Below are 25,275 nucleotides of genomic sequence, written 5' to 3' on the forward strand. Positions count from 1 at the left end.
GCTTTGAGGATGTTGATTGAGAAGTACAGAGAAGGTCAGAAGGAGCTGCATGAGTACATCAGAGGGACAGCATGTTAGAGGCTTTGGAGAAAGTCAGGGAGGCCAGACTGAGATGGTTTGGACATGTCCAGAGGAGAGATATTGAGTATATTGGCAGAAGGATGCTGAGTTTCCAAATGCCGGGCTTCTGCCTGGCATCAGCTGCCTGGCAACTGATTTGCTGTGGCGACCCCTGAAGGGAAAAGCCGAAAGAAGAAGAAGATTGTAAATTACAATTATACTTTTTTCCCCCCAAAAAAATCTTGGACAATAACAGTTTTAAACTCATAAAACCAGCTTTTTGTCATAAAGATTTTATAAGGGAAATGCTTCAGGAGTTGATTCAGTAGTACTTTTTATTTTACTGGTCTTCTTTTTTAAAGTCAACTATCTATTAAAAAAAAAAAAAAAAAAAAACTTTTCCAATGAAAAAGTGGCACCATTCACCATGGGATTAAATTCTCAGTTTGAGATACCATGAAGTTCCGCAGTATCTGCTTCTGTTGGATAAAGCACTAATCCGCCCAGCATTTAGCTGTGTCAGGAATTTGGAGTTGACTCAAAGGTTCCCGCGTAGCAGACGTCCCCTTGCCTTATGCTTCACATTCACACCTTCACAATTGTGATTTTACTTTGAACCCGTATCCCTAAATGTTTGTGACAGTAGCGAATGTTGATTTCGTGTTTCGTGTTCGTTTCAGGTTGCAATGTTCGTAAACATTCACCAAATGCTTGAATGTTTTTTCTTGTCGTACACAAATTTTAAACATAGGCCTATACATAATCGGGTACAGTAAGTATATTTGCCACTCGTGTTTTTTTTTTTTTATATACAAAATGTGATTAATCATGCGTTAACTACTGTATGGAAATCATGCAATTGATTTAAATGTGTATTGACAGCCCTATTAACTCAACTTTATTTATAAAGCACTTTAAAACAAGCATTGCTGCATTCGAAGTGCTGCACATGAAACAGAAATAGGTCATGCAGTAAAGAATAAGATAAGTAAAACAAGAACAAGACCAACATTGTAAGTAAGTATCCATGTGAATTAAATTTACATCAAATTAAGAAGTAGGTAAGTGAAAGAATAAATAAATAAACATCAAAATTCACGTAACAAAAATTATTGTGGTGCTTGTTTTGGGGGTTGGAGTTGACTAATGACATTTCATTTTACTTCAATAGGGAAAATTGATTTGATACAACCAAGCAGCTTGTACACATACATGCTCCCTTTTGGGCAAGCAGTGACTACAACAACGCACAAACACACAGCTGCTGCCAGTCTCCAGTTCCCCGCCCCTTCTGCCCGCCTGCCCTTTAACCTTCCCTCCTTGGTATATATAGTGCGTGCGGGACTATGAGAGGTCTCCTGGCCGCCACCATGAAGGGTAGCATCGTCTCCGTCTGCTGCTTTGTCTCCCTGCTGCTTTTGCAGGCCACGGCAGGTAAGACCTCCAAACAACAACAACAGACCTTCCTCTTCTTCATAGCAACGCGCACAAGTGTGAATGCAATGTGGCTGACAGTGTGAACATTTCATCTAGAAACTTCTATTATGCTCGGTTACAAATGCAACCACTTAGCGCTATTTCGAATCTGTGTATAATGACACTTTTGTCCTCATGTGGGACACGTTTATTTCCTGCGACTTAGGCGGCCTCCTTCCTTCCCGTCACGATATCTTTGAGGGATTACGGCGACTTTGAGAATGTCTTCCTGACCGCACGCATGTAACACTCTCACCCACAGCCTTAAGCCATCCAGACAGGGCTCGTACCCTTGCGTGTCACCCTTGCCCGTCCTTGGGATGGCGTTGAGCTCCCTCGCAGCCTGTCGCCAGGGCCTTTTTATTCCAGGCGGCAGTCAGGTGTCTAAGAATGGAAGGCGTCCTGAAACCCAACACTGTAGTCCACTATAGTGCCTCCTCCCACCCTGGCCTACCCACTGCGAGCCTTTAGATTCGCTGCACAGCTGCCGTCACTCTGCACTGTCACAATCACAATTTATTCCCAGCCGTTGGCCTTGTAGGGACATGCATTCTCCAGGCAGGAGGGGCTACACCGGCTGCGCATTGCCACTCTGCCACAGTACCATACAGGTGTCTCAAACACACCATTCATCTTTCTTTTCACCACTGTGAAAAGGATTCAAGACGATCACGTAATAAAGACTTGCTAGCACAGTTCTAAGAGGCCAAGTATGTTTGCTTCAAGCTCTTTGTCACATCACTCCCAGTTGAAGTTGGCTGTAAAACTGATAAGTGAAACATGAGATTTAAATATTGGATTGTAAAATACACAAGCTTAGCGCTAACAATCTAAAATTGGACACGCTAATGGTAATTAGCATTGATGTTAAATGCAGTATGCAACATTACACAGAAAACCGATCACTGTTAAATTTCTAGTGTTCGATCAAATATGCAGTAAGCAGTGTTACTTTAACACCGTTAGGATAAAAAGTTACACTGTCAGAGAATTTCCTTAAGTGTTGGTTGGGGTGGATGTAACCTGAATAGCACTATCTTACGTGTTAAAATTTATCACACCCTCATTTATGGTGAATGAGAAACTCCACTTTTCCAGCATGCTGTCAACATTTCAGTAGCGATACATCCTAGTGTTGTTAGGGTAGCGTGGGTCAGTGGTAGAGTGGTCATCCCTGACAGTGTGGTTTTGATCCCAGGCCAGTGTGACTATGTCAAAGTATCCTTGAGCAAGATCCAGAACCCCTAGTTGCTCCTGATCTTGTGTCATCAATAGTCAAAATGTAAAGTTCTTTGAGGGTCCTGTAAAGAGGAAAAACTCTATATAAAAGTTAAGTACCATTAACCAGAGTAAAGTGTGGATTTTTTAACACTGACACTAGTGCAATTCTAAATGTAGTTTGGCAGAATTAAATGATTATCAATGGAACTAGTATAGAATACATTCAACACGACTCAGTGTTTACCTGTGTATATTATTAACACTGTACAGCGTTCGTTAAGTGTAAAAAAATAACATTGAAAAGTGTCTAATTTACACTCATTGGTGTGGACAGAAACATTTTCTAGTATTAGATTTAACACTGTATTAACCTAACACTTGCAATTTTGCTGTGTACTCACAGCTGAGTGAGCACCAAATGACTTATGGAGCACCTTAAATCTCAATAATCCCTCTCAGGGGGCGACCATTTTACCACTTGCTGTCAACTGAAATGGCTCACCTGTTTTCTGAAACTGAGCCATGATTGGTCGTTGTCTGAGCCCTGAGATGTCATTTTCAGTCGACAGCAAGTGGCAAAATGGCCACCCTTTGAGATGTTTTTATATAAAATCTAGGTGGATTTTGCTGCTTAATTCCACAAACCCAATATTAATCAGGATGATGTGTACTGTTTACACTAGAGGTGCATAAAACATTACTGTAATAAACATTTTGGGGTTGACTTCCTCTTTAAAGTGCAGCACAATTGGAAAAAAAATGAAAATTTTGAAAAAGGTAGTAAGGAAATGACAAAACTGTCTCCTGCTGACTATAGACCCATGTATTGATTGTAAACTTTAGTTGCTAGGGTGACTTTTCCATTCAAACGGCAACGCGATTCCATGGGACTATGGAACATGATCAAGATGTGTAATTTTAGAGATTGACGATTATGGATGTAGTGTCATGTATTTTCTCCCTTATAACATTCACATGATCATCCTGACACTTTGATTAGCAGCACTGGCATGATTATGTAACTAACCTCCATTGGAAATTTGTTGTCTACCGCGTGTGGAAGTGGAAAATGAAAGGTGCTGAGCCTCCATGTGATCCCCTGGAGTGTAATGTGGCATGAATGGGACATCCCTCTGATGACAGTCATGGGGTGAGCAGGGTTGACGATCCAGGGATTCCTTCTCGCGCCTTGTCTTGTCCTTGTGTTGGATGACAAGGGTCGGTAAACATTTTTTTAGTATTGACTTTGGACAAACCAATGTGAGAATGACAACGCCACCTTGGATATTTCACCCAAGGAAATGACCAAACAAGGAACTTAGGTTCATTTCCCATAGAGAACATGGGGTGTGGTTCCAATAAAGAAACAAATGTTTTTTGTAAACAAGGATTAAAATCAACAGTGAATGATTAAACTTACCAATTAAAATCACAGGACAGGATCTCACAGTAAAACTGATCTCTAAAAACCAGCAACAATAAATCACAATAAAATCAGATTAAAAGACAGTGAGAATGGGCATGTTGTGCTCCACTAAAATTTGCCAACAGCACAAGGGAGGAGGCAAAAGTGGGTAACCCAGCTTGTGCTGAGTATGGCCAGGTGACACCAATCACACTGATTGGGGCATAGCAGTAAAAGGATACTAACAAAAGTTATCTAAAATATACTTCCATGGCCCACTGGGGTCTGTCTCTGCTAAACAATGCATTAAAAAATAATAATAAAATAAAAAATAAAAAAAATAAAAATAAAAACGAAAGCGAGAGAGAGAGAGAGAGAGAGAGAGAGAGAGAGAGAGAGAGAGAGAGAGAGAGAGAGAGAGAGAGAGAGAGAGAGAGAGAGAGATATCTAAATCAATATTTATTTATTAATGTGATTAAAACGTAAACAGACAAGTGGCCTACACGAGAGCCAAACATACCGACTAGCACTGATGCTGATTGGCTCAGAAATTAAGGCACTACCGCACACTTCCCACCAGGGGGAGCTTTTAAGTTTTACTTCGAAGCGCGTTAGATGGTAGCAATAATGAACGTTACGACGACAAGATAGTCACTAGTTGATCAGAAAAGAAGCTTCAAGCTGATTGTTGAAGTACAAACTTAATAAAACAAGGATATGCTAAGGATGGGCTAATTTTTATAGTGTTTAATGGAGCTCACTAAAGCAAATGCAGTGTTTACTTCAAGTTTCTTGCTAAATGGATTTGTTATTTTCATTTGAGCAGAAACTTGCCATTTTTATTCAATTTTAACATTCATTATAAACTTTAATTTTCCCTGAATCCTTTCTTTAAATTAAACGGTTGCATACTTAAATATTTGCTTGCCAGTTTTCCCATGACTTTTCAAAAAAATAAAATAAAAAGAGCAAACAGTACTCCAAATCAAATGCAAGGCATTGTGTAATACGACAAGGTTATTTATGCATTTGAGCTTTTTTGAGATGCTGAAACAGATTAATGACAGTTGCACTTCCATTCATTTCAAAAGGCAAATGATTTGAGATATGTAACAAATTAACCTTTTACATGCACACAAACCAACATGGTCTCCCAGGTGGGGAGCGAACCCATGCCAACCGGCACCAAAGGCAAGTGACAGTGCCACTCATTCACTCAGAGCCCATTAACCTCGTATCTGAAGGCACCACTGTAATGACTTCTTCTTTTTTTTTTGGCACCCCCTTGTGGCGCCACCGTCTGGATTGGTCTTCAAACTGTTGTCGCTCTTCCTGTCTCAAGCAGAGAGGGGACCTTTTCAAAGGGGTTAAAAACCTTCTTCAGGTCAAGTTAGTCAAAAGGAAGTCTCACACAGGGTGTCATTCGAGCTAGGACCGCAATTAGTGATGCTGTTGTGTTGCGCACAACTTTCACTTAAACCACTTTTGCTGACAATGTTTAATACCAACATAAGATACGCAAATGGCAGCTTAAAGGCAAAACGCCCCACTCCCAAGGACTGTCACGGTGTCCTCTGATGTTAGATCAACACCAGTATCAAGGCTTCAGTAGGAGGGGAAGTGTTTTTGTGGACACGGAAGTAGAAGATAGCTGTTTGAATTAATATTGAGTGGATGTCTCCTAGTTGTCTACACGCAGTGAGTCAAAACTTAAAATAGGAAGCCCCCCCCTTCACCTCCTTCGGTGTGTGTCCGCCTTTTGACCCATTGTGGCGCTATTTCTGACCTATGGGGGAGTACCAACCACCTGTTCCCATCCAAGCGCGGCCTCTCTTCACGGTGACGTGTGAGCCCACGTCCATACACGGCCCCCATGCCATGTTCTAAAAACAACATTTAACTTCAAAGGCTCACAATATTTAAAAACATTTTATGGGAAATGGCCTTGTACACAAATTGTTGAGTTTTGGAGTGCCTGTACACCCATCAACTATAAAATGAAACAACCAAGGACATCTAGTTATCTTTTTGTAACTGTCCGTGAGTGAGCACTTGCATATGTGCTAATTATCATGATAACCGCTCATGATTTGATCATCTGAGCTTATATAAGATCTAGAGTCCCTTTCAAGCGATTACTCGACTTGAAAAATTACGGGAATGTTCAAAGTTGGTAACTTTTCATTGGTGAATTAAGGAATTACCTGATTAGCATTAGCCAACAGTGTTAGCTTCTGTTAAGTGGCACACTTGATTGTCGACGTGGTGGCGATGCTGATGGTATTTATATGAAGTGCTGCCTTCATGAGTGAAAATGCTTTTGTCTTTATGAGGTTCCACTTGTTTACCTTTTACCTGGCCTCTGCTAGCGCATCAAATTCATTCAGTCATTTTTGTGCCTTTTTGGAAGAAAAGGGCAACAAAAAAGAACATAAGAAAATGTTTTTAATTGTTTAAAAAGAAAAATGCATAATTCATCTCTGTAAGTTTGTTCATGTTAATGTTCTCAAAACAGGTTAGGAAAATTTTTTAGCTTTAGATAGACCTGTTTAAATGTGGTTAAATTTAGACGGATTTTGTCTCTTGCCCAGTGGAACCCCCATAAACCTGCCAGTTGCTCGTGGTGGTCACTGTAATTTAATTTACCTTCACTGTGCAGCAATGCAACCTGATCCCAGAGGGTTTTAGTTTAAAGGCTACTATAAGGGTTAGTGTATCCATCCACTGATCCACTGCATAAGAATATATTATCCTGCCTGCCGATCTCTTGCTCTGTGTATCAAGTAATGGACACTGCATCACTTGTAGCTATTCATTTGACAAGCAGGGAGTTATATTCGGTAACTTAGTTGGAGTTCGGGTATTTTTTTTAAACTCCATTAAAAAAAAAAAAAAAAAATCTAAACTAAACTAATTCACTGATATGCTGTGTACATATATGAAGGTTGAATGATGAATATACCATAGAGATAGATGACATAAAGTATAGACTGTAAACGTTATATTGAATACCTTTGCATAATATGACAGTGAGCTTCTAAATTTGACTTGGGCTTGAGCATTCCATCCGGTTGTGCCGATGCCTGCCAGAATGTTTTCGCCAAACGGATGCCCGGTCGTGCGGCAACGGCCTCAGCGAGAATACATGGTCCCGGGCCCCAAATGTCGGGAGTTCAACTCCCCTGGCGCCTGTGGTCTTCATTTTGCACGCTGATGCAAGGCCGCACCGTCAGCGAGCAACAAGGCCTCTGTGATCTCTGTTGATGGAGTAGATTGGAAGGTGTTAACACATTTGCACACGCCAGTTGAGGTACACTCAAAGGGCCCATGTGAAAAGACACTCAAGTGTGCTTGGGTGGGATGTGGTGAAGGGCTTTTGGACGGAGCACTCTGTGTTCTGCAGGTGGACACTTATCATCTAAGAGTCATTTTATGGGGTGGCGTCTTATTTGGGGGGGTGGGTGATGGTGCGGTGGGTGGGCGGAAGGTGTGTGGCGGGCCGGGGGCGGTGGGACTGTGTTGTGTTGGGTGATAGGGTTTTTTGTGGGTGTAGGGGGGTCATGGGTGGAGCGGGGGGCTGTGAGCTGTGGGGTGCCGCGTGGGCCTGCTGTGCCCCATTCTGCTGCGTTGGGCTTGGGGCGTCGGCCGTGTTATGGGGGGTGGTCGCTCCGGACTCCTGGGCTGGCTCTCCGGCCGATGGCCCCTGCGGGGTCCGGGGCGTTGTGCCCGGGTGCTACCGCAGCCTGGGAGACCCTGTGGGGCCTGTGCTTGCCTTGTCGGGCCAAGGTTGACGGTTACCCTCTTTGGTGGAGGTTCTCATGCATGCCAGATCCACTACACTAGAATCTACTGAAACTCAAAAATAATTTGCTCCTCTCACTGGTCGCTGAATCAGTGTAGGCTGGTGCTTGTGGATCTCACTCTGCTTCATCTATCCTTCCTTCCTTCCTTTAGTCCTTCCTCTGGTATCTTGATGTCTCCCTAATCCTGTGTGTGTGCGCCCTGGATTGGCTGTCAACCAGTTCAGGGTGTACCCTGTCTACTGCCTGAAGCCAGCTGGGATAGGCTCCATCACCCCCGCAACCCTTGTGAAGAAAAGCGGCTAAGAAAATGGATGGATGGATAATAATAATACTACTACTACTACTACTAATAATAATAATAATAATAATAATAATAATATCCATCCATCCATCCATTTTCTTGACCGCTTATTCCTCACAAGGGTCGCGGGGGGTGCTGGCGCCTATCTCAGCTGGCTCTGGGCAGTAGGCGGGGGACACCCTGGAGTGGTTGCCAGCCAATCGCAGGGCACACAGAGACGAACAACCATCCACACTCACACGCACACCTAGGGACAATTCGGAGCGCCCAATTAACCTGCCATGCATGTCTTTGGAATGTGGGAGGAGACCGGAGTACCCGGAGAAGACCCACGCGGGCACGGGGAGAACATGCAAACGCCACCCAGGAAGGGCGGAGCCTGGACTGAAACCGGAGTCCTCAGTACTCGGAGGCGGACGTGCTATAATAATAATAATAATAATAATAATAATAATAATAATAATAATAATAATAATAATAATAATAATAATAATAATAATAATAATGTTGGGGCGGCACGGTAGTTGAGTGGTTAGCACGTCCGCTTCCCAGTTCTGAGGTCTCTGGTTCAAGTCCAGGATCTGGCCTTCCTGGGTGGAGTTTGCATGTTCTCCCTGTGCCTGCGTGGGTCTTCTCCAGGTACTCCGGTCTCCTCCCACATTCCAAAGACATGCATGGCAGGTTAATTGGGCGCTCCGAATTGTCCCTAGGTGTGCTTGTGAGTGTGGATGGTTGTTCGTCTCTTTGTTCCCTGTGATTGGTTGGCAACCAGTCCAGGGTGTCCCCTGCCTACTGCCCAGAGCCAGCTGAGATAGGCGCCAGCAGCCCCTGCGACCCTTGTGGGGAATAAGCGGTCAAGAAAATGGATGGATGGATGGATAATAATATTGCTGCATCAGATTTTTTGGGACACTCAAAGACTCATTTTAGTTTGAATTTTTATTTTGAACATGCATAAAAATAACAATTGTGAAGCCAAAACTTGTAAGCTGAAAAAATGAGACTTTAAGCAAAATAATAATAATAATAATAATAATAATAAATAAGTAAAAATTAGCCTATGAAGCAACAAGCGATATAAAGTAAGACATTAACCCAGTCATTTTTGGTAAGTTACATGTTCGAAAAGTAGGAAGAAGTTGGGGATACATTACTCACACATACAAAGTGCCCTGGGGTAGACTGACCAAAGCATGGCCAGGGTGCACCTGCAGCCCTTCTGACCACCACCAAACATTCACACCATCAGTACACTAGTGTGAGTGATATTGGAGGCAATGTGTGTGAAGTGTCTTGCCCAAGGACACAAGACTTGGAGAGAGCGGGAATCGAACAGTGGTCTTTCGGTACTAGATGACTGGCGCTACCCCTGACCCACATGCACCACACATACGATATGATATGATATCATACTACATGCTACTTTATACTACCGTATTTTTTTGCTTTTAATTTGGTCCCCCTCTTGTGTTCTCTCTTGTTCTCACCTTGTATTAGGGGAAACATTAGCAAGGCTTATTTTTAGCAGCTTGACTCGGGAGAATCAGCAGCGCCCCCGTTCTTCTTTGACCTCACCGAAAAGCTGCAATTGTCTTGACTAATTATCTATATTTGGATGTGGGATGTCTACCGTACATTTTTTGCTAATGCCAATGCCAATCATAAATTATTTTTCATCTTTAATATTTCATTCATATTTTTTGCAGCAGCTACTTTACTACTTTTTTTTCCCCTGGGAAAAAATCACCTATTCATGTATTTTTGTGCTATTTCTGTAATAGGCTAAGATGCCGCAGTCTTGGCTAATGGGAAAATAATAATTAGTGTCATGGAAGTGTTGTTGAAGTAGTACACCAATAAGTGGCACATAATGAAAAATGTGCAGTTGCCCACAAATACAGGCTACTATATTTGATTGAAAGTTCTCACCAAGTAGCTACCACCACACACAAATGCAAAACTCTCTAAGTACCTCAATTAAGATTGTATTTCACATTATGGTTGTATTTTGTGTTTTCAATTTAATTGAATAACATAGAGAAATGCTGTATTAGATTGTCAACTTGTACCTAATGAAGTGTCCTGGAAGTGTTTACATGGCAACGGCACTATTTGGGTTATTTATTGCGCGTGTGCTCTCCACACCGCAGCTGCCACTGTATCATCTTTAACAAACGTGCCGGAAATATCATGAAAATGCGTTCACAACTCTATTAGAGGGTCTGCTCACACTGACTAGCCTACCTCCCCTCACCATGCTCAACTTCTCAACTATATATTTATAGCACTTCGGTTTTCCTGAGGCGTGCTAAAACCCGTGCACACAAGCCCTCCCTGCGCCAGTCTGATAAGTGTGTGATTGGCGGCTAAATATGGCTGAGAAGAGACAGATGATTGCACATCATCGCACCCTCTTATCTCTGCTGCAAAGCCCATTGTGATGCCAAACAAATGTCTGTTTATTTTCAGGAGGTTGCATTCTAAATTAAGAGCGGAGCGTACTAACAGCTGTGAGCTAAGTCATTTGAGAGCTTCTAAACTGGATGTGACACCACGGATTTTCTCACTCTCGCTCACATGTACGCTCACGGAACACTTGACTAGGGACATCCATATGAGCTGCACACACAATTCAGTTTTTGGAAAGATTAAGCAACTTTGGATTTGGTTTGACAACATGGGGTGGTCGTTAATTGTTGGCGTACTTGTTGGGTTTACACGTTAGCTGGTCCAGGATTCCAATCTAGCTCTGGCCTTCCTGTATAGGTTTTGTATGTTTTCCTTGTGCTTGTGTGGGTTTTCTAGTTTTCTCCCACATTCCAAAAAAATGGCATGTTATGGCTCTAAATTGTCCATAGGTATTAATGTGTGAAAGTTCGGTTCCACTGACAAACCTTCCTTTGAGGAAGCGGAGTCTGGGGTGGGCTCTTCTATCGCCGAGGTTGAAGTCACTCAGGTGGTTAAAAAGCCCCTTTGTGGCAAAGCCCTATGGGTGGATGAGATCCGCACGGAGTTCCTAAGAGCTCTGGATGATGTGGAAACGCCTCTACTGGTGATAGTGCCTCTGGATTGGGAGACCAAGGTTGTGGTCCATCTTTTTAAGTAGGGTACCATCCATCCATCCATTTTCTTGACCGCTTATTCCTCACAAGGGTTGCGGGGGCTGCTGGCGCCTATCTCAGCTGGCTCTGGGCAGTAGGCGGGGGACACCCTGGACTGGTTGCCAACCAATCGCAGGGCACGAACAACCATCCACACTCACACACACACCTAGGGACAATTCGGAGCGCCCAATTAACCTGCCATGCATGTCTTTGGAATGTGGGAGGAGACCGGAGTACCCGGAGAAGACCCACGCGGGCACGGGGAGAACATGCAAACTCCACCCAGGAAGGTCCGAGCCTGGACTCGAACCGGAGACCTCAGAACTGGGAAGCGGACGTGCTAACCACTCGACTACCGTGCCGCCCAAGTAGGGTACCATAGGGTGTTATTTTTGTTTGAATATACATATTTTTAAGAAGGTCTGTTCTATTTGGGCCAGCACTTGATACCAATAAGATGATTTGATTACACTGGCTCATGAAGAGCACATAAACAAAATTAGAAACATTTAGATGGTTCTTCAGTTTCTTGCATTCAAAGTAATGCACATGCAAAATATCTAATTCTTTTTTTTGGTACATGATTACAAGTAGTTTCAAATACGCACTGCGTGCATTGGGGGTGGAGCATGTAGGGGAGACCCAGTCTTGCTCGTTTTTACATTTGTAAAATCGTGAAGAGTAACATTAGTGATATTTGGCTTTATTTTAATGCCACTTGAAACAAAGAACAAGGTGGGCATTTGTGGCGATATGCATCAATGACGTGACGTCATCTTGAGACGTCTCCATTAAATGATGACATCGAGGAGCAATCGTCTCAGTACCCCAAAACATTTTAACCTCCTCTTTGCTCCATTGGAATTTCCGGTGTGAGGTGGCAGCAAACATATGAATGAGGACCTAGGAACGTACCATTAGAGGAATGAAATGAATCCTATTTCTCCCAGCTGGCCTGGGAATGCCTGGGGATCTTCCCGAAAGAGTGGGATGGACTGGCAGGGAAGAGAAAAGTCTGGACTTCCTTGCTAAGGATGCGGCCCCCGTGACCCAACCCTGGATAAGCAGTAGAAGATTGATGGATGGATGGATGGATGGATGGATGGATGGATGGATGGATGGATGAATGGATGGATGGATAAACAAACGAACATGTCTCTTACAATGTACATCAAATCTTACAAGTCTATTCATCATCCCCTCTCCTCCAATAGTCTTAGAACAACAAGGCCATTGTTTTGTAGTTGCTGTAGAGTGGAAATGTGGATTTGACAGACAAATATCTGGCAAGAGATCAGCAATTCAGCTCTCATTTCCATGTATTTTCATCTGTATTGGATACACAACCACGACTAACTTTCCTTTTACCCTTTGTTGAAACACCTCCATTTTTTTTAAATGAGCAAAAGTAATGGACCACGTGACTGACATTTGTGAATGTCTACGCACATTCAGATTTACACTGTAAATATTTACTAGCATTTCACAATAATTAACAGTAATATTTTACAGTAATTTGTTGTAATTAACTTCTCCTGTAATATCACAATAAACACCTGTATAAACTTCATCATCCTTTAAGTTTACAGCATTTAACTGTGATTTTACAGTAAAATCCCGTAATAAAAGAAACCTGTTATATCACAGCAAAGGTCTGTACTATCACAGCAACACAGTAACAAATGCAAGTATTTCACAGTATTTAACAGTAATATTACAGTAAGTCACATGACGTGATTGACGGTACTCGGCAATGACTTAACTAGCTCTAGGACCCAGGAGCTCCACCTGAAGACACGTGACGTCTTTGGCACTCTACAGGAAGTGGACTCAAGAAATATGCCACAAAAAAAGAGCGCGAACAAAAGAAGCTGGAGTGAAAAAAAAAAAGCAGCCAGTCTTAATTTATCTTCTGGTTGAGTGGAGAAGGTAAGCTGCATACATAATGTCTGTTTGTAGTACACACGTTATTCGAAGTGATATTTACTTTCAAATGAACGTTTATTGCATGAGACAGTTCATATTTTGTTCACAAAAGCCCGAAACTGTCGAACGTTCTGTCACAGCATTTTCTATCTGTATTTCCAGCTATCTGGTAGCTAGCTTATTTACCTGCGTGGTGTTTCATTGTGTAGAAATAATTGTGTAAAAAATTCTTTCTCCTCAAAGCTACTACTCATGCCCATCTCCTCATGTTTTTTGGGGGGGAAACTACACACAAAATGTGTCAGAAAAAGCAGTTCCACACAATTAATTAAAAATTACACAGATGGTTGAAAATTAGGAATAACACACCGACATAGCTGTTTGACAAAGCATCATACGTTATAATAATTTTTGTTAACCTTTTTTCCAATTGTGTCTAATAGTGTTATTTTAATTTGGCATTAGGACCAGATCAGGACTATTTATTTATTTATTTATTTATTTATTTATTTATTTTAAACAAACGAGTAAATATGTACAGAATATTCTTTTTTTTTATAACATGCTCATGATCATAATCTGAATTCAAATTGAAATTTGTATTGTTGGTTTCCTTTGTGTAATTTCTGTTTTCCATCTGATAGTTGAAAATCATCTAGGGTAATTACAATTAATTAAGAACACATTGAACTTGCTTATTTTACCACGCAAAAACATGTTATTTTTTCATTTGACAATACAAATATTTCTGTAGGTACATGTTCAATATCGATATCGTGACATTCAACAACTGTATCGCATATGGCATGTTTTTCCCATATCGTCCAGCCCTACTAACAATACTTTTTTTATGTCTGTATATACAGAGGAAGGAATGAGTGGGGCAGATACAGCTCAAACTATAATGGAGAAGACCTATGTTATCCAGAGAAAGTTTCTCAACAGAGTGCCTGCCCCAGCCATGACAGAAATAAAGGAAGAATGGCCTTTTCTCACAAAAATGCCTTTTCAGTCACTTTCCCCTCCTGATGGACTTTGATGCCCTTCAAAAACTCAACGAGGCAATTGGTCAGCCAGGACAGACCATCATGGACTACTTCGAAAAACTAGACAACCCAAGGATCCGTGATGTTCTGGCCTCCTATGATTCAAATGCTAACAAGGTTGCCTGCATCATGCTGCTCCTGATGACCTATTTCAAAGAGGCAAAGGAAGCTTTTGTGTTAGAAGTTGATGTAAGATTTATTTATTTTTAATTAAAATGGAAAATATTTACATTACACGCCATTTATTACATTGATACCTGATTTACTGTTGACCAATGAACAAGAGTTATCTTTTAATGTTATACCTATGCTATTTTGTGTTACTATGTTACAGCCATGTGCCACTGCTGTGGACGTCAATACTGGGGAACTCCCCAGCACTCCATTATTGATCGTTCAAGGTAATGTTACTAGGATCTTGTATTAACATTTCTAACTCAGTATTTTGTTTTATTGTAGGAATTAGAGATCGACCGATAATCGGTCGGGCCGATAATCGGGGCCGATATTTGACATATTGGTACATATCGGTATCGGTCTGTTTTATTAATCTGACGGCCGATATGAGCGATCCATTTAAAACTCCGTCTTTTCGCTTCGAATGCAGCCCAGAGCGTCTCTGTCTGTTATGGAGTCCAACTCCAGCAATGTAACGCCCATAGCAGCATTTGATTGGTTAGCCGTGCAAGAGCCAGAACCAATCAGTAGTGTATGCCTGTATCACAGTAGCCGGTCACACACGCACCCACGTACACAACGCGACAGACACATGCTTCGAAGGTAAGTTAAAAGAGAAGAGACTCCGCCGATCGTTTCACCATGATAAGCTAAACACATTGAATTATGTTGTGTATTAAATGCACTATATGAATGGAGCTGCATTGCCTTGCATTGAATCCCCGCTAGCTAACAGTGGTGTGTTCAGCTTAGCATGTAGGCTAACACCCAGTAGCTAATTCGCTACTTGAACTACTCGGGGAGGGAATCACACACATTTTCACTTAATTAAGTAAATAATGTTTGTTAGAAAGGTTCCAAATATTAACAGTTGTCATTATTATATTGTCTAGTTCCATGTTAAGAGTAGAGTAACGTCATTATATTTACCTCTCGTGACGCACACATTGCATTCTGGGTCACGTCCATTACTTGTTGCATAGCGGTTATTATGCAGTGAGATGCCACAATGACACTAAATAGCGTTTAGTTACTTTATATTGTGTTTATTTGTCGCACTGGTTTGCCATTGTGTGCCTTAAGCTTCGACGTCGATTTGATTGACAGCTCGTTGTGCACCTCGTTAAAGTCCGCTCCGTAACTAATTAAGTGTCTCAAACACCGTTTAACTACACGAACGTGTCCTCTTCCGTATGTTTGGCATTAGTAGAGAAGTGCACTAAAGTATAGTGTGCTTATTTGCTCGTTTTGTCTCTCTTTTCACGTCATGTCTGCCGTCATTTGGGACATTATCCTCTCAATGGATGCCACTAATATGTAACATCTACGGCCGTACACGGCTGCAATTAATGTTCAGTGATGTAATTTCGTTACGTGCATCATACTTTGAATAATGAGCTCATGTTTGGTGTGTTGTATAACTTTCTCGTGTGTTAGTAACTATTCATGTGGACAGCTAAGATAGTGCTTGTTAATGTGAATTAGCAATGTTGCAGCCCAGTTATTACTTAGACAAGTACATCTGTGCCATTAAGTGATACAGTACAGTACAGTAGTGAGAGAATAGTGTGCCCATATACACACACGTGTCTATAAGTGTAAAACACATTAAACAGCAGAAACTGGCAGCGGTCCACCGCAACAATGTCTGTTTAACCAAGTTATTCTTACTATTATTATAACCAAGTTATTTTACTCAACCCTTTTTCTGCGTTGATTGGGGCATCCTAAGTGGCAGTAAACTACATGATGAAGTGTCTTTTGACAGTTCTCTTGTAGAGAGGAGTAGCATGATATTGCTGTTCTCGATTTAAGATCCTCAGCTTATCAAAACTGTCTATATGGTAACAATAACAATAATCATAATAAGGTCTACAAGAACTGTATGGTGTTCAGGGATGAATAGTTTTTCTCATGGAATTTTTTTATTTATTTTTGCTGTAGTAATAAGTAATGCCACAGCTGATGCACATTTTGAATGACAGGGTTCCTCCTATTACTTCAAAATATAAAAATATAACATTTATAGAATAAAACTACAAGTATCCCAAATGCTATAAAAGGTAATGTCACATTGGCCCCCACATTTAACTCCCCCCGCCACCAACGTCTTATTGCAGATAGAAGGATGTAAAATGAAAAGTGTAGTGTGAGAATCCATTGTAAAGAACGGTTAGGGTTTGCATTATTCAAAAATTTGGTGCCAACATTTTAACTTTTACTGCAAATGAATATCGGCTTCAAATATCGGTTATCTGCCTCCTTGACTACCGATAATCGGAATCGGTATCGGCCCTGAAAAAAGCATATCGGTCGATCTCTAGTAGGAATCTACATGACCACAATAATAATAATTATTATTACCATTTGTTTGCCACTTTATATCTGAAGCATGTCTCCAAAGTGCTCATAACACATGATGTGGTATCTGCTCATTTCAGGTGAGATGATGAAGCCCTCTGGGTGGTTTCTGTCCATCGAGGGACTCATTGTAATGGGCCCAAACCCTCTGTTTTTACATGCAATAGCTGCTTTGTTTAGCAGCTATTACGTGTTCAACTTGGAGTATCCTGCTCCTGCATCGTCAACTCTGGAGTTCATTCAGAGGTATTGTATAAAGATCACATTTAATCTTGTAATTCACATTATAGTATAGGCTTCCAACTCAATGACTGTCTTGATGTCTAAAATTCTGACATAGAAGGTACCTGAGGCTAGCTTGGTGAGATGGATAAATGAGATGATAAATGTTGTCTGCAATAAGCAATTCTATTTAAAACTGAAACTATCTTTGCTTCTTAACAGGTGCTCTTGGGCATCAACCCAGAAAGAGGCTCAAAGAGCCAGAAACGTAAAGCGATGAACCCTCAAGTGAGCACGCTGCTAAGAAGGCTCATCGTCTTTGAGTGGGCGTCATGTTTTTTTTTCCATGTTCTTGTTCACACTGTTACCTGTTTTTATCTGTTATTTGTATTCATATTGTGTTTTATTGTATTTCTATAGCGTGGTTGTATTTATGAAGTTGACTATAAAGTTGAAATTGAATGTTGAACAAAGGACATATAGATATATTGACCGTGTAGGATATATTGACTGACAATAAATATGCTTGCTAACAGTGAGTATACCTCAGAGTTGTCTGTTTAGAAATAGTTTATTTCAGTTGTAAAATAATTGTAAATTCACAGTAAATTGGAACTTCATCTGCATTACTTTCACAGTAAATTCCTGTAAACTTGTGCATTACTTTTACAGTACCCACTGTAAAAGTACAGGGCCTTGTTGTAATGATGTACAGCAAAATATTGTAATTCCCCAGCAATGTACTGTAAAATCACAGTAGTTGCTTTGCCACTGAAGCTGTGAAGTTACAGTATATAGTTGTGCTTTTACAGCAATGCATTGTAATATCACAGTTGTGAAATTACAGTAAATTGTTGTAAGTAAATTCACAATAAATTGCTGTAATCCTTACTGTGAAAGTAATGCAAAACTTATCCAATAACAATTGTGGTAAATTGACAGTAAAAAAATTTACAGTGTAGGTTTTGCCTCGGATGATTACCATGGGTGGAAAATAAGCAATTGTGTAGCCTAGAGAATAAATGAATGAACAAATCAAACTATTACTAAACAGTACAGGACTGTCAGAGTGTAGTAATTTCCCCGAAGTTCTCCTTTGTGGAACACAATTAACGTGTCTTTTCTTCTTTTGTCAGAAGAAGAGGAAGACTTCACATCGGCCCTCAGAGACACATCTCACATTGAAGAGACGCTTCGATTTGCCACTGAGGAAAAAGCAGCAGACTATGCAGGTGAGAAATGAAAAGTGCTGTCAAATGCAACATGTCCAGCAGATGGAGCCCTTGGACTTTCTCGTGTATTTGTAATGAAGCACTAAGCAGTGACTTACAGTGACGAATAAATGTGCACACCTCTCAAATATTGGCCTTACTTGACTAGATGTCTGTGTACCCAGTTGAAATGTTGCTGACAAAAACACCTACTAGGCAAGTGTGTCTTACTGTCCAGTAGCTATTGAAGATTTTTGCTGCTTGATGGTAATTATCGTTTCAATAGATTCTGACGTGATAGTGCCACGTTGTTGTTGCCTATGCCCATTGAAATGAATGGAAATGATGTTTTGTTCGTCTAGCGGCTGTGCAGAGGTTGCGGAAGATCTACCACTCCTCCATCAAGCCCATGGAGCAGGCCTACAAGTACAACGAGCTGAGGCAGCATGAGATCTCAGGTACCACCAAAGACCTTTAGGATGTTTATCTTGTTTTGTTGTTGTTGTGTTGTGTCGTGCAGTTCTGTTTTCTTAGTGATGCTATAGTAAGTTTTACATCTTCAGTCATTTGATCGTTTTACTTCATTCTTTGTCCTGGGGTGTGACTCCACTCCATGTGGGTCATTTAGAGTAGTTGGTTCGACCTACTATGCTATACTAAAACTAATAAAACTTTAAGTACAAAGGAATAAATGCTCATGATAATTGTCATAAATTGAAAAATGTGCCCCACTCCTGCTGTATAGAGACTCCCTGTAGCGTTCCATTAGCACTGGGTTTTTCATCTAGATTATTATTATCTAGATGTATTCAAGTGCATCTTTTGGTCCATTTCATACCATTCATTCTACTTACAAAAATACATTTAAAAAGTTTATCTTTTTAAATGACTTTTCTGCTCTATTTATTGACATTAGAAGTTTTGCACTTGAGCCTCAAAATCCCATTCTTAAAGCGTCTTTCCATAGTTTGAAGTATGAAAAGCAAGATTCCAGCCAGGATCTCCCACCCATTCACACTCTTCCTCCCTCACCGTGCTCTCCTCACTCTCCTCGCTCCCCCTCCCCATCCAATGTCCCCCTCCCCATCCCTTCACCTAACAGCCTACCCTGGACGAACCCTGGGGGACACAGCCACAGGTGGGTGCGGCTGGGGCTTATTTGTGCATGGCACTGCTTCAAGTGCTCAGCCCCTTCCTGGCCCACCCCTCTTATTTGCCTCTACATCACTGGCCACAACATTAGCTGCACACTTGAATGTCATCCAACACAAGAGCGCCATACAGCTCTCGTATTGGGTCCTATTAACTCGTGCAGGTGTACGCAATGATGTGGACAGTATAAAAGAAAAACAAATTTATTGTGATGGTATAAAATGCATGGGGGTTGCATGTGCACTTCTGGCTTGAGCAAAGTATGAATGGGTTTGGATGAAGGGAATAAAATAGTCTTGCTCATTTTTGGCTGAATTCTTTGAGGGTGGGGCCAAAATACACACGCAGACATACACGCACATGCGCGCACGCACACACGCATGCGCATGCATTACATCACACTACTAAGAAAGCCACTACTTGCATTCAAGGTTTGTGCTCTTGAGTTACTGCTTTTCTGACACTATAGTGCAGCATTTAATGATGCTTTTCTTCACAGCCTTGAATCATTTGTCTTTGCCTGCTCTGTATTTGACCTCTCTTTAGTCTAGATCAGGGGTGGGGAACCTACTGTGGATCTGGCCTATCATACAAGTTATGGAAATAAATACAACCATGGAGGAAGTAAAATAAACACCAAAAATACAATTAAACCGACAAATGCTCATTATAAATAATATAAACATTTGTTCAATTTTCACACATATAGAATACCCCCTGGGAAAAGGTTCCCCACCCCTCCTCTCAGACCAGAAAATATGAAAATAAATGGGTAAATAAAATTTAAAAAATATATCCATCCATCCATCCATTTTCTTAACCGCTTACTCCTCACAAAAGTTGAGGGGGTGCTGGAGCCTATCCCAGCCGGCTTCAGGCAGTAGGCGGGGTACACCCTGAACTGATTGCCAGCCAATCACAGGGCACACAGAGACGAACAATCATCCACACTCACAAACACACTTTCAATTCAGAAGACCCAATTAACCTGCCACGCATGTCTTTGGAATGCGGGAGGAGACCGGAGCACCCGGAGAAAACCCACGCAGGCACGGGGAGAATATGCAAACTCCACCCAGGAAGGCCCAAGCCCGGACTTGATCTTACATCCTCACCACTGGGAGCGAATGCGCTAACCAGTCAGCCACCATGCCGCCCATTAAAAAAATATAATAATAATAATAATAATAATAATTATTATTATTATTAGTAGTAGTAATAGTATTAGTAGTAGTAGTAGTAGTAGTAGTATGTATTCGGCAAACATTTATTTTGTGGTGGCTTTGTTTTCTCTCATTATTACTGTAATATACGGGACCTGCACAAATATATGTCATTATCAGGCTTGCCAGGTTCACTGTCAAAATTCAAATCCTTTCCCATTTGTGCATTAAAAGAATTCTCTGACTAATCGCACACACGAAAAAAAGAATCTAAACTGTTTTAATATGCGTATGTTTGCAGGAGCACACGCCAACAAATAGATGTATATGAAAACATCACACCCGTCATTTGGTACCGGGCTGCACAGATAGATGTGAGGAAAGACAAACGGTTGCCAAAAAAAAAATCAGTGCTACCATGAACTGGTCCCTGGCGGAAAAAAATGCTGGTGACCACTGCTTACTGGACCCGGTATCATGGGTGTAAGCAACATCTTTCTTTGTTCTTGTTCCACAGATGGAGAAATCACATCCAAGCCCATGGTTCTGTTCCTGGGACCATGGAGTGTAGGAAAGTCCTCCATGATTAATTACCTCCTGGGCTTGAATGACAGCCCCTATCAGCTCTACACAGGTTGCCACACATTCATCAATAGCTCATTTTATTAGTCTTGCAATACAAGTTGTATTAATTGTGGGAAATGATTCGGAATCATCAGGAGCTGAGCCTACTACCTCTGAGTTCACCGTCATAATGCACGGCGAAAAGATCCGCTCGGTGGAGGGCATCGTGATGGCGGCGGACAGCTCCCGGTCCTTCTCCCCCCTGGAGAAATTTGGGCAAAACTTCCTGGAAAAGTTGATTGGAATCGAGATGCCCCACAAGCTGTTAGAACGCGTTACTTTTGTGGACACGCCGGGAATCATCGAGAACCGCAAGCAGCAGGAAAGAGGTAGGGTCGCATTTGGTTGCGTGTGGATGAGAACCCATCAGTGAACTGGTTGTCTTCCATCCAGGCTACCCCTTCAATGATGTGTGCCAATGGTTCATCGACCGCGCAGATCTGATCTTTGTGGTTTTCGATCCCACCAAGCTGGATGTCGGTCTGGAGCTGGAGATGCTTTTCCGTCAGCTGAAGGGGCGGGAGTCACAGATTCGCATCATCCTCAACAAGGCCGATAACTTGGCCACCCAGGACCTGATGCGAGTGTACGGAGCACTTTTCTGGAGCTTGGCCCCGCTCATCAACGTGACAGAGCCCCCCCGCGTCTACGTCAGCTCTTTCTGGCCCTACGACTACGCTCCGGACACCAGTCGCGACCTCTTCAAGCGGGAGGAGATCTCCCTGCTGGAGGATCTGAACCAGGTGATTGAAAACCGCATGGAGAACAAGATTGCATTCATCCGCCAGCACGGCATCCGCGTTCGCATCCACGGCCTCCTGGTGGACCGCTACGTCCAGACCTTCAAGGAGAAGATGAGCTTCTTCAGTGACCCGGAACTTGTCTTTAAGGAGATCGTGGACGACCCGGACAAATTCTACATATTCAAATCCATCCTGGCCAAGACCAACGTCAGCAAGTTCGATCTCCCCAACCGCGACGCCTACCGTGACTTCTTCGGGATCAACACGATAACCAGCTTCAAGCCTTTGGCGTCCCAGTGCTCTTACATTGGAGGCTGCCTGCTGGATAAGATCGAGAAGGCCATCACCAATGAATTGCCCGCCCTCTTGAGCAGCATCAACTCGGGCAAACAGCCTGGCCTGTCTTCTTGCGAGGCTACTGGATGCGGGGAGAAGCCCAAAAACCGTTACCGGAAAAACTGAGAATAAGTATGACACTGAGGAGGAGGTGGAAAGAAGAAAGGTGAGAGAGGAGTGAAGAAAAAGACAAGGCTCTGATGTAGGACGAACCCTTATTCAGAAGACCTGCAATAACAATGAGACGGATATTAGAGCTTTATTTTCCTCAGGAGACCATGGGAGATGTATTTTAGGGACTGTGGGATGAGGTAGATCGTGGGAGGGGCGGATCATTGTCTGAAGAAGGCAGTTTAAAGGATCCAAGTGTTGAGTTGAAATATTGGGCTGTCTGGAAATCTTGGGTTTTTTGGGGTAGGACTGATATGTATAAACAGGGCCTGGGGCGATGGGGTACAGCCAGTCCAATATCAGCTCACTTGTATGTGAATAAAACCGAAATAGAAAGAGGTGTTGTCAGTTTGTGTTGTAAGATCCTGGGGAAAAAAATAGCCATTACAGCGGGTCTATTCCAAAATGCTTCAGACATTGAAGCAGACTTTTTGTGGGTGCTATACAAGCTTCAGTTTTGGATATAGTTTTAGACAAACAACAATTAACTCTGCATGTCATTAAAAGCCCATCTTAACTTTTTATTGTGCATGCATTTGCCGTCCCAATAAATTCAGAGTATTTTGTAAACTACCAGGCAACGAACGAGGCCATTTGATTTCCATCTACGCTCGTCGGTCTCGTTTGTTGGCCATCTGTGAAACGTGACGTAAGCAGAGCTCAGGGGTCGTCAGAGTCTTCGGAGTGGGGTTGCTTCTTTTCTTTTCTTTTCTTTTCTTTTCTTTTCTTTTCTTTTCTTTTCTTTTCTTTTCTTTTCTTTATTGTTAAAACCTGGTCTTACTGTATTTTTTTTACTATCAATTTGCCAGTCCATATGATGATTCAGATGATCTGACTCAATAATGTGTTATGAATGATGTTTGTCCTTCATTGATAAGCTTCCCAGCTTGTTTTTTTCTAGCTGAATGACCACAAAGACCCACACCTGAAGGCTGTTTAGCTCTTTTTCATGAGCCAATCTGTTTATTCGTTTTGTGTGTAGACCTTCCAAATAGCCATTGTATGTAGACTACCTGCTTCTCTGGGTGGTGGAGGCCAAAAGGGTAAGAGAGGGTAAAGCGGAAGACTCATGAGTTGATCCCTGATCTCTGCTGACCATCCGAACCCAGCTACAGGTTCTTATGCCAACCTACCTCGGTGAACTTCCTAGAAATGCTCACCTACTTCCTGTCTTCATGACTGTGAGAGGCATTCAGGGAACACAGGGAGTTCCTGGGTCAATGGAAGAAATTGTGTATAACTTACTTCCTAATGATAAAGCAGGGTACACACATACCGATTTTTAACGTCTTAACCATATTTTAAAATGTGGGCGGCCCACTTCGGCGAGGAAAAAAACGGGCAAGTGCTTACTGCTCTTATAGTGTGTGGTGTACTCAAGATGACCAAAAGAGCACACCACACGCACCATATCTCCACCGACAATTCTGAGTTTACTTCCCCCAAATCTAATGCCTGTCATATTGGATCTGCAGTCATGAATATCGTACAGGCTACTATTGTCGGCCCGGACCGATTTCCAGATAAGGTATGAAAAATCATTGTTACACGCCCCCATACCGCGCAATAATCGGTCAAGATAATTTTTCATAGACATCTGACAATCTGGCCATTGAAAACTTTGACCAGAAAAGAGCTAAAATGCACAAATTGAGGTCCGATTATCAGTGTGTGTGTGTGTGTGTGTGTGTGTGTGTGTAAAAGCCACTTAATAAGACACAAAGTGGTATAAGTGGAACACATGTATACACCTAATGCACAACATTCGATCCCTAGACCAGGCCCGTGAACCAACGGCCTGCATCGAGAGTATTTGCTACAACAAAAACCTCAGAGAAACTGTTCTAAAAATAGAAACGATCGCAAGAACCCGCGTTTTTGCTGCATGGTAATGCAATGACGAGTAGCGCCCTTAGCAGGCCCACCTGCTGCCTCCTCCATTACTATCCCACCATGTTTCCCCATCTAAACACTGAGGCCATATCTAAGTCTAAACCAACTATTTTTTTCTTTCTGTCTTGGAGTGTGAGTTTTTCACCAGATGTGTTGTTTTATGTTTATGTTGCAGTTTCAGGTATGTCCACTAGAGAGTGCTGTGTAAAAGTTATAAAAAAAGAAGAGGAAAAAAGAACAGGGCCCCCTTTATGCATATTTTACAAGGCAATGGCGATGTGCGGTTGGGTTGTCTAGGTGATTATTGTTCAGTATCTTAATTGACCTGTGAATTTGATTTGGATTGCATTTGTGTCCCATTTTTGTTTTGGTATACAATTCTAAAATAGACCCATTTGGAAGCTTGATCGACAAGAATAAAGGTTTCTGATCGACCAGGTCTAATCGGTGGTTGTGCTTTTTTTCTGGTTATAATCCATTTCCAATACAGCAGCAAGAAATTGAGACATACAGGTGGTTGGCGATTTATGGTGGGGTTTTCTTCCTGCAATGTTGATGCAGCCTAAATTTATAGTATATGTATGTGTCACTTTTCTAACCTACGCTAGTGTAGTAGTGTAACCCACAGTAAGTACTCATATGAAAAACAACAGCAACTAAGCATGCCTTCATGTAAACCAGTTCACTCACTGTGCGCATTTAGAACCCTCGACCTGTCAAAAGAGCACATCTTCTGGAGAGTTGCACTGATATCCTCATAGAAAGTGTTCTCGGTGACTATTTGTGACAACTAAAACTATGCACTTTCAAAAGTACAATAGCCATATTTGATAATTATGCCGTCAGACTCGAATGGGGCAGGGATTAAAGAAGTGAGGCT

The 25,275-nt window shown here is 41.9% G+C and overlaps 1 protein-coding gene and 1 long non-coding RNA gene across 7 annotated transcripts; one reads left to right on the forward strand and one right to left on the reverse strand.

Moving 5' to 3' along the window:
• Nucleotides 1–1,094: 1,094 nt before the first annotated feature.
• Nucleotides 1,095–4,297, reverse strand: LOC144023424 (uncharacterized). The gene is made up of 3 exons (XR_013284548.1): nucleotides 4,178–4,297; nucleotides 3,785–3,956; nucleotides 1,095–2,837 (listed from the first exon to the last, which is right to left on the reverse strand). It is a non-coding gene; the product is annotated as an uncharacterized LOC144023424 (long non-coding RNA).
• On the forward strand, nucleotides 1,407–24,777 carry srl (sarcalumenin). 6 transcript variants are annotated; one of them, XM_077528833.1, is made up of 11 exons: nucleotides 13,195–13,299; nucleotides 14,163–14,531; nucleotides 14,677–14,743; nucleotides 16,961–17,126; nucleotides 17,325–17,425; nucleotides 18,239–18,334; nucleotides 18,676–18,771; nucleotides 19,416–19,451; nucleotides 21,146–21,262; nucleotides 21,348–21,581; nucleotides 21,646–24,777. In XM_077528833.1, the coding sequence occupies exons 7-11, from the start codon at nucleotides 18,723–18,725 to the stop codon at nucleotides 22,455–22,457; spliced, it is 1,248 nt and encodes a 415-aa protein (XP_077384959.1). In that variant the 5' UTR covers nucleotides 13,195–13,299; nucleotides 14,163–14,531; nucleotides 14,677–14,743; nucleotides 16,961–17,126; nucleotides 17,325–17,425; nucleotides 18,239–18,334; nucleotides 18,676–18,722; the 3' UTR covers nucleotides 22,458–24,777. The 6 variants fall into 6 exon arrangements, with proteins under 6 accessions (XP_077384943.1, XP_077384950.1, XP_077384959.1 ...); XM_077528854.1 differs by having other exon boundaries at nucleotides 18,242–18,334; XM_077528843.1 differs by having other exon boundaries at nucleotides 17,325–17,390.
• Nucleotides 24,778–25,275: the final 498 nt, after the last annotated feature.

This window comes from Festucalex cinctus, chromosome 1 (genome assembly GCF_051991245.1).
Source record: "Festucalex cinctus isolate MCC-2025b chromosome 1, RoL_Fcin_1.0, whole genome shotgun sequence".
In the NCBI taxonomy this organism is placed as follows: domain Eukaryota; kingdom Metazoa; phylum Chordata; class Actinopteri; order Syngnathiformes; family Syngnathidae; genus Festucalex; species Festucalex cinctus.

Bases quoted from the DNA above. Each gene is read 5' to 3' on its own strand.
- srl (XM_077528817.1), top strand. From the start codon at position 1,407: ATGAGAGGTCTCCTGGCCGCCACCATGAAGGGTAGCATCGTCTCCGTC. The intron at 18,335-18,675 runs GTGAGAAATGAA...TTGTTCGTCTAG, and splicing joins AAAAGCAGCAGACTATGCAG to CGGCTGTGCAGAGGTTGCGG. The intron at 19,452-21,145 runs GTGGGTGCGGCT...CTTGTTCCACAG, and splicing joins CCTGGGGGACACAGCCACAG to ATGGAGAAATCACATCCAAG.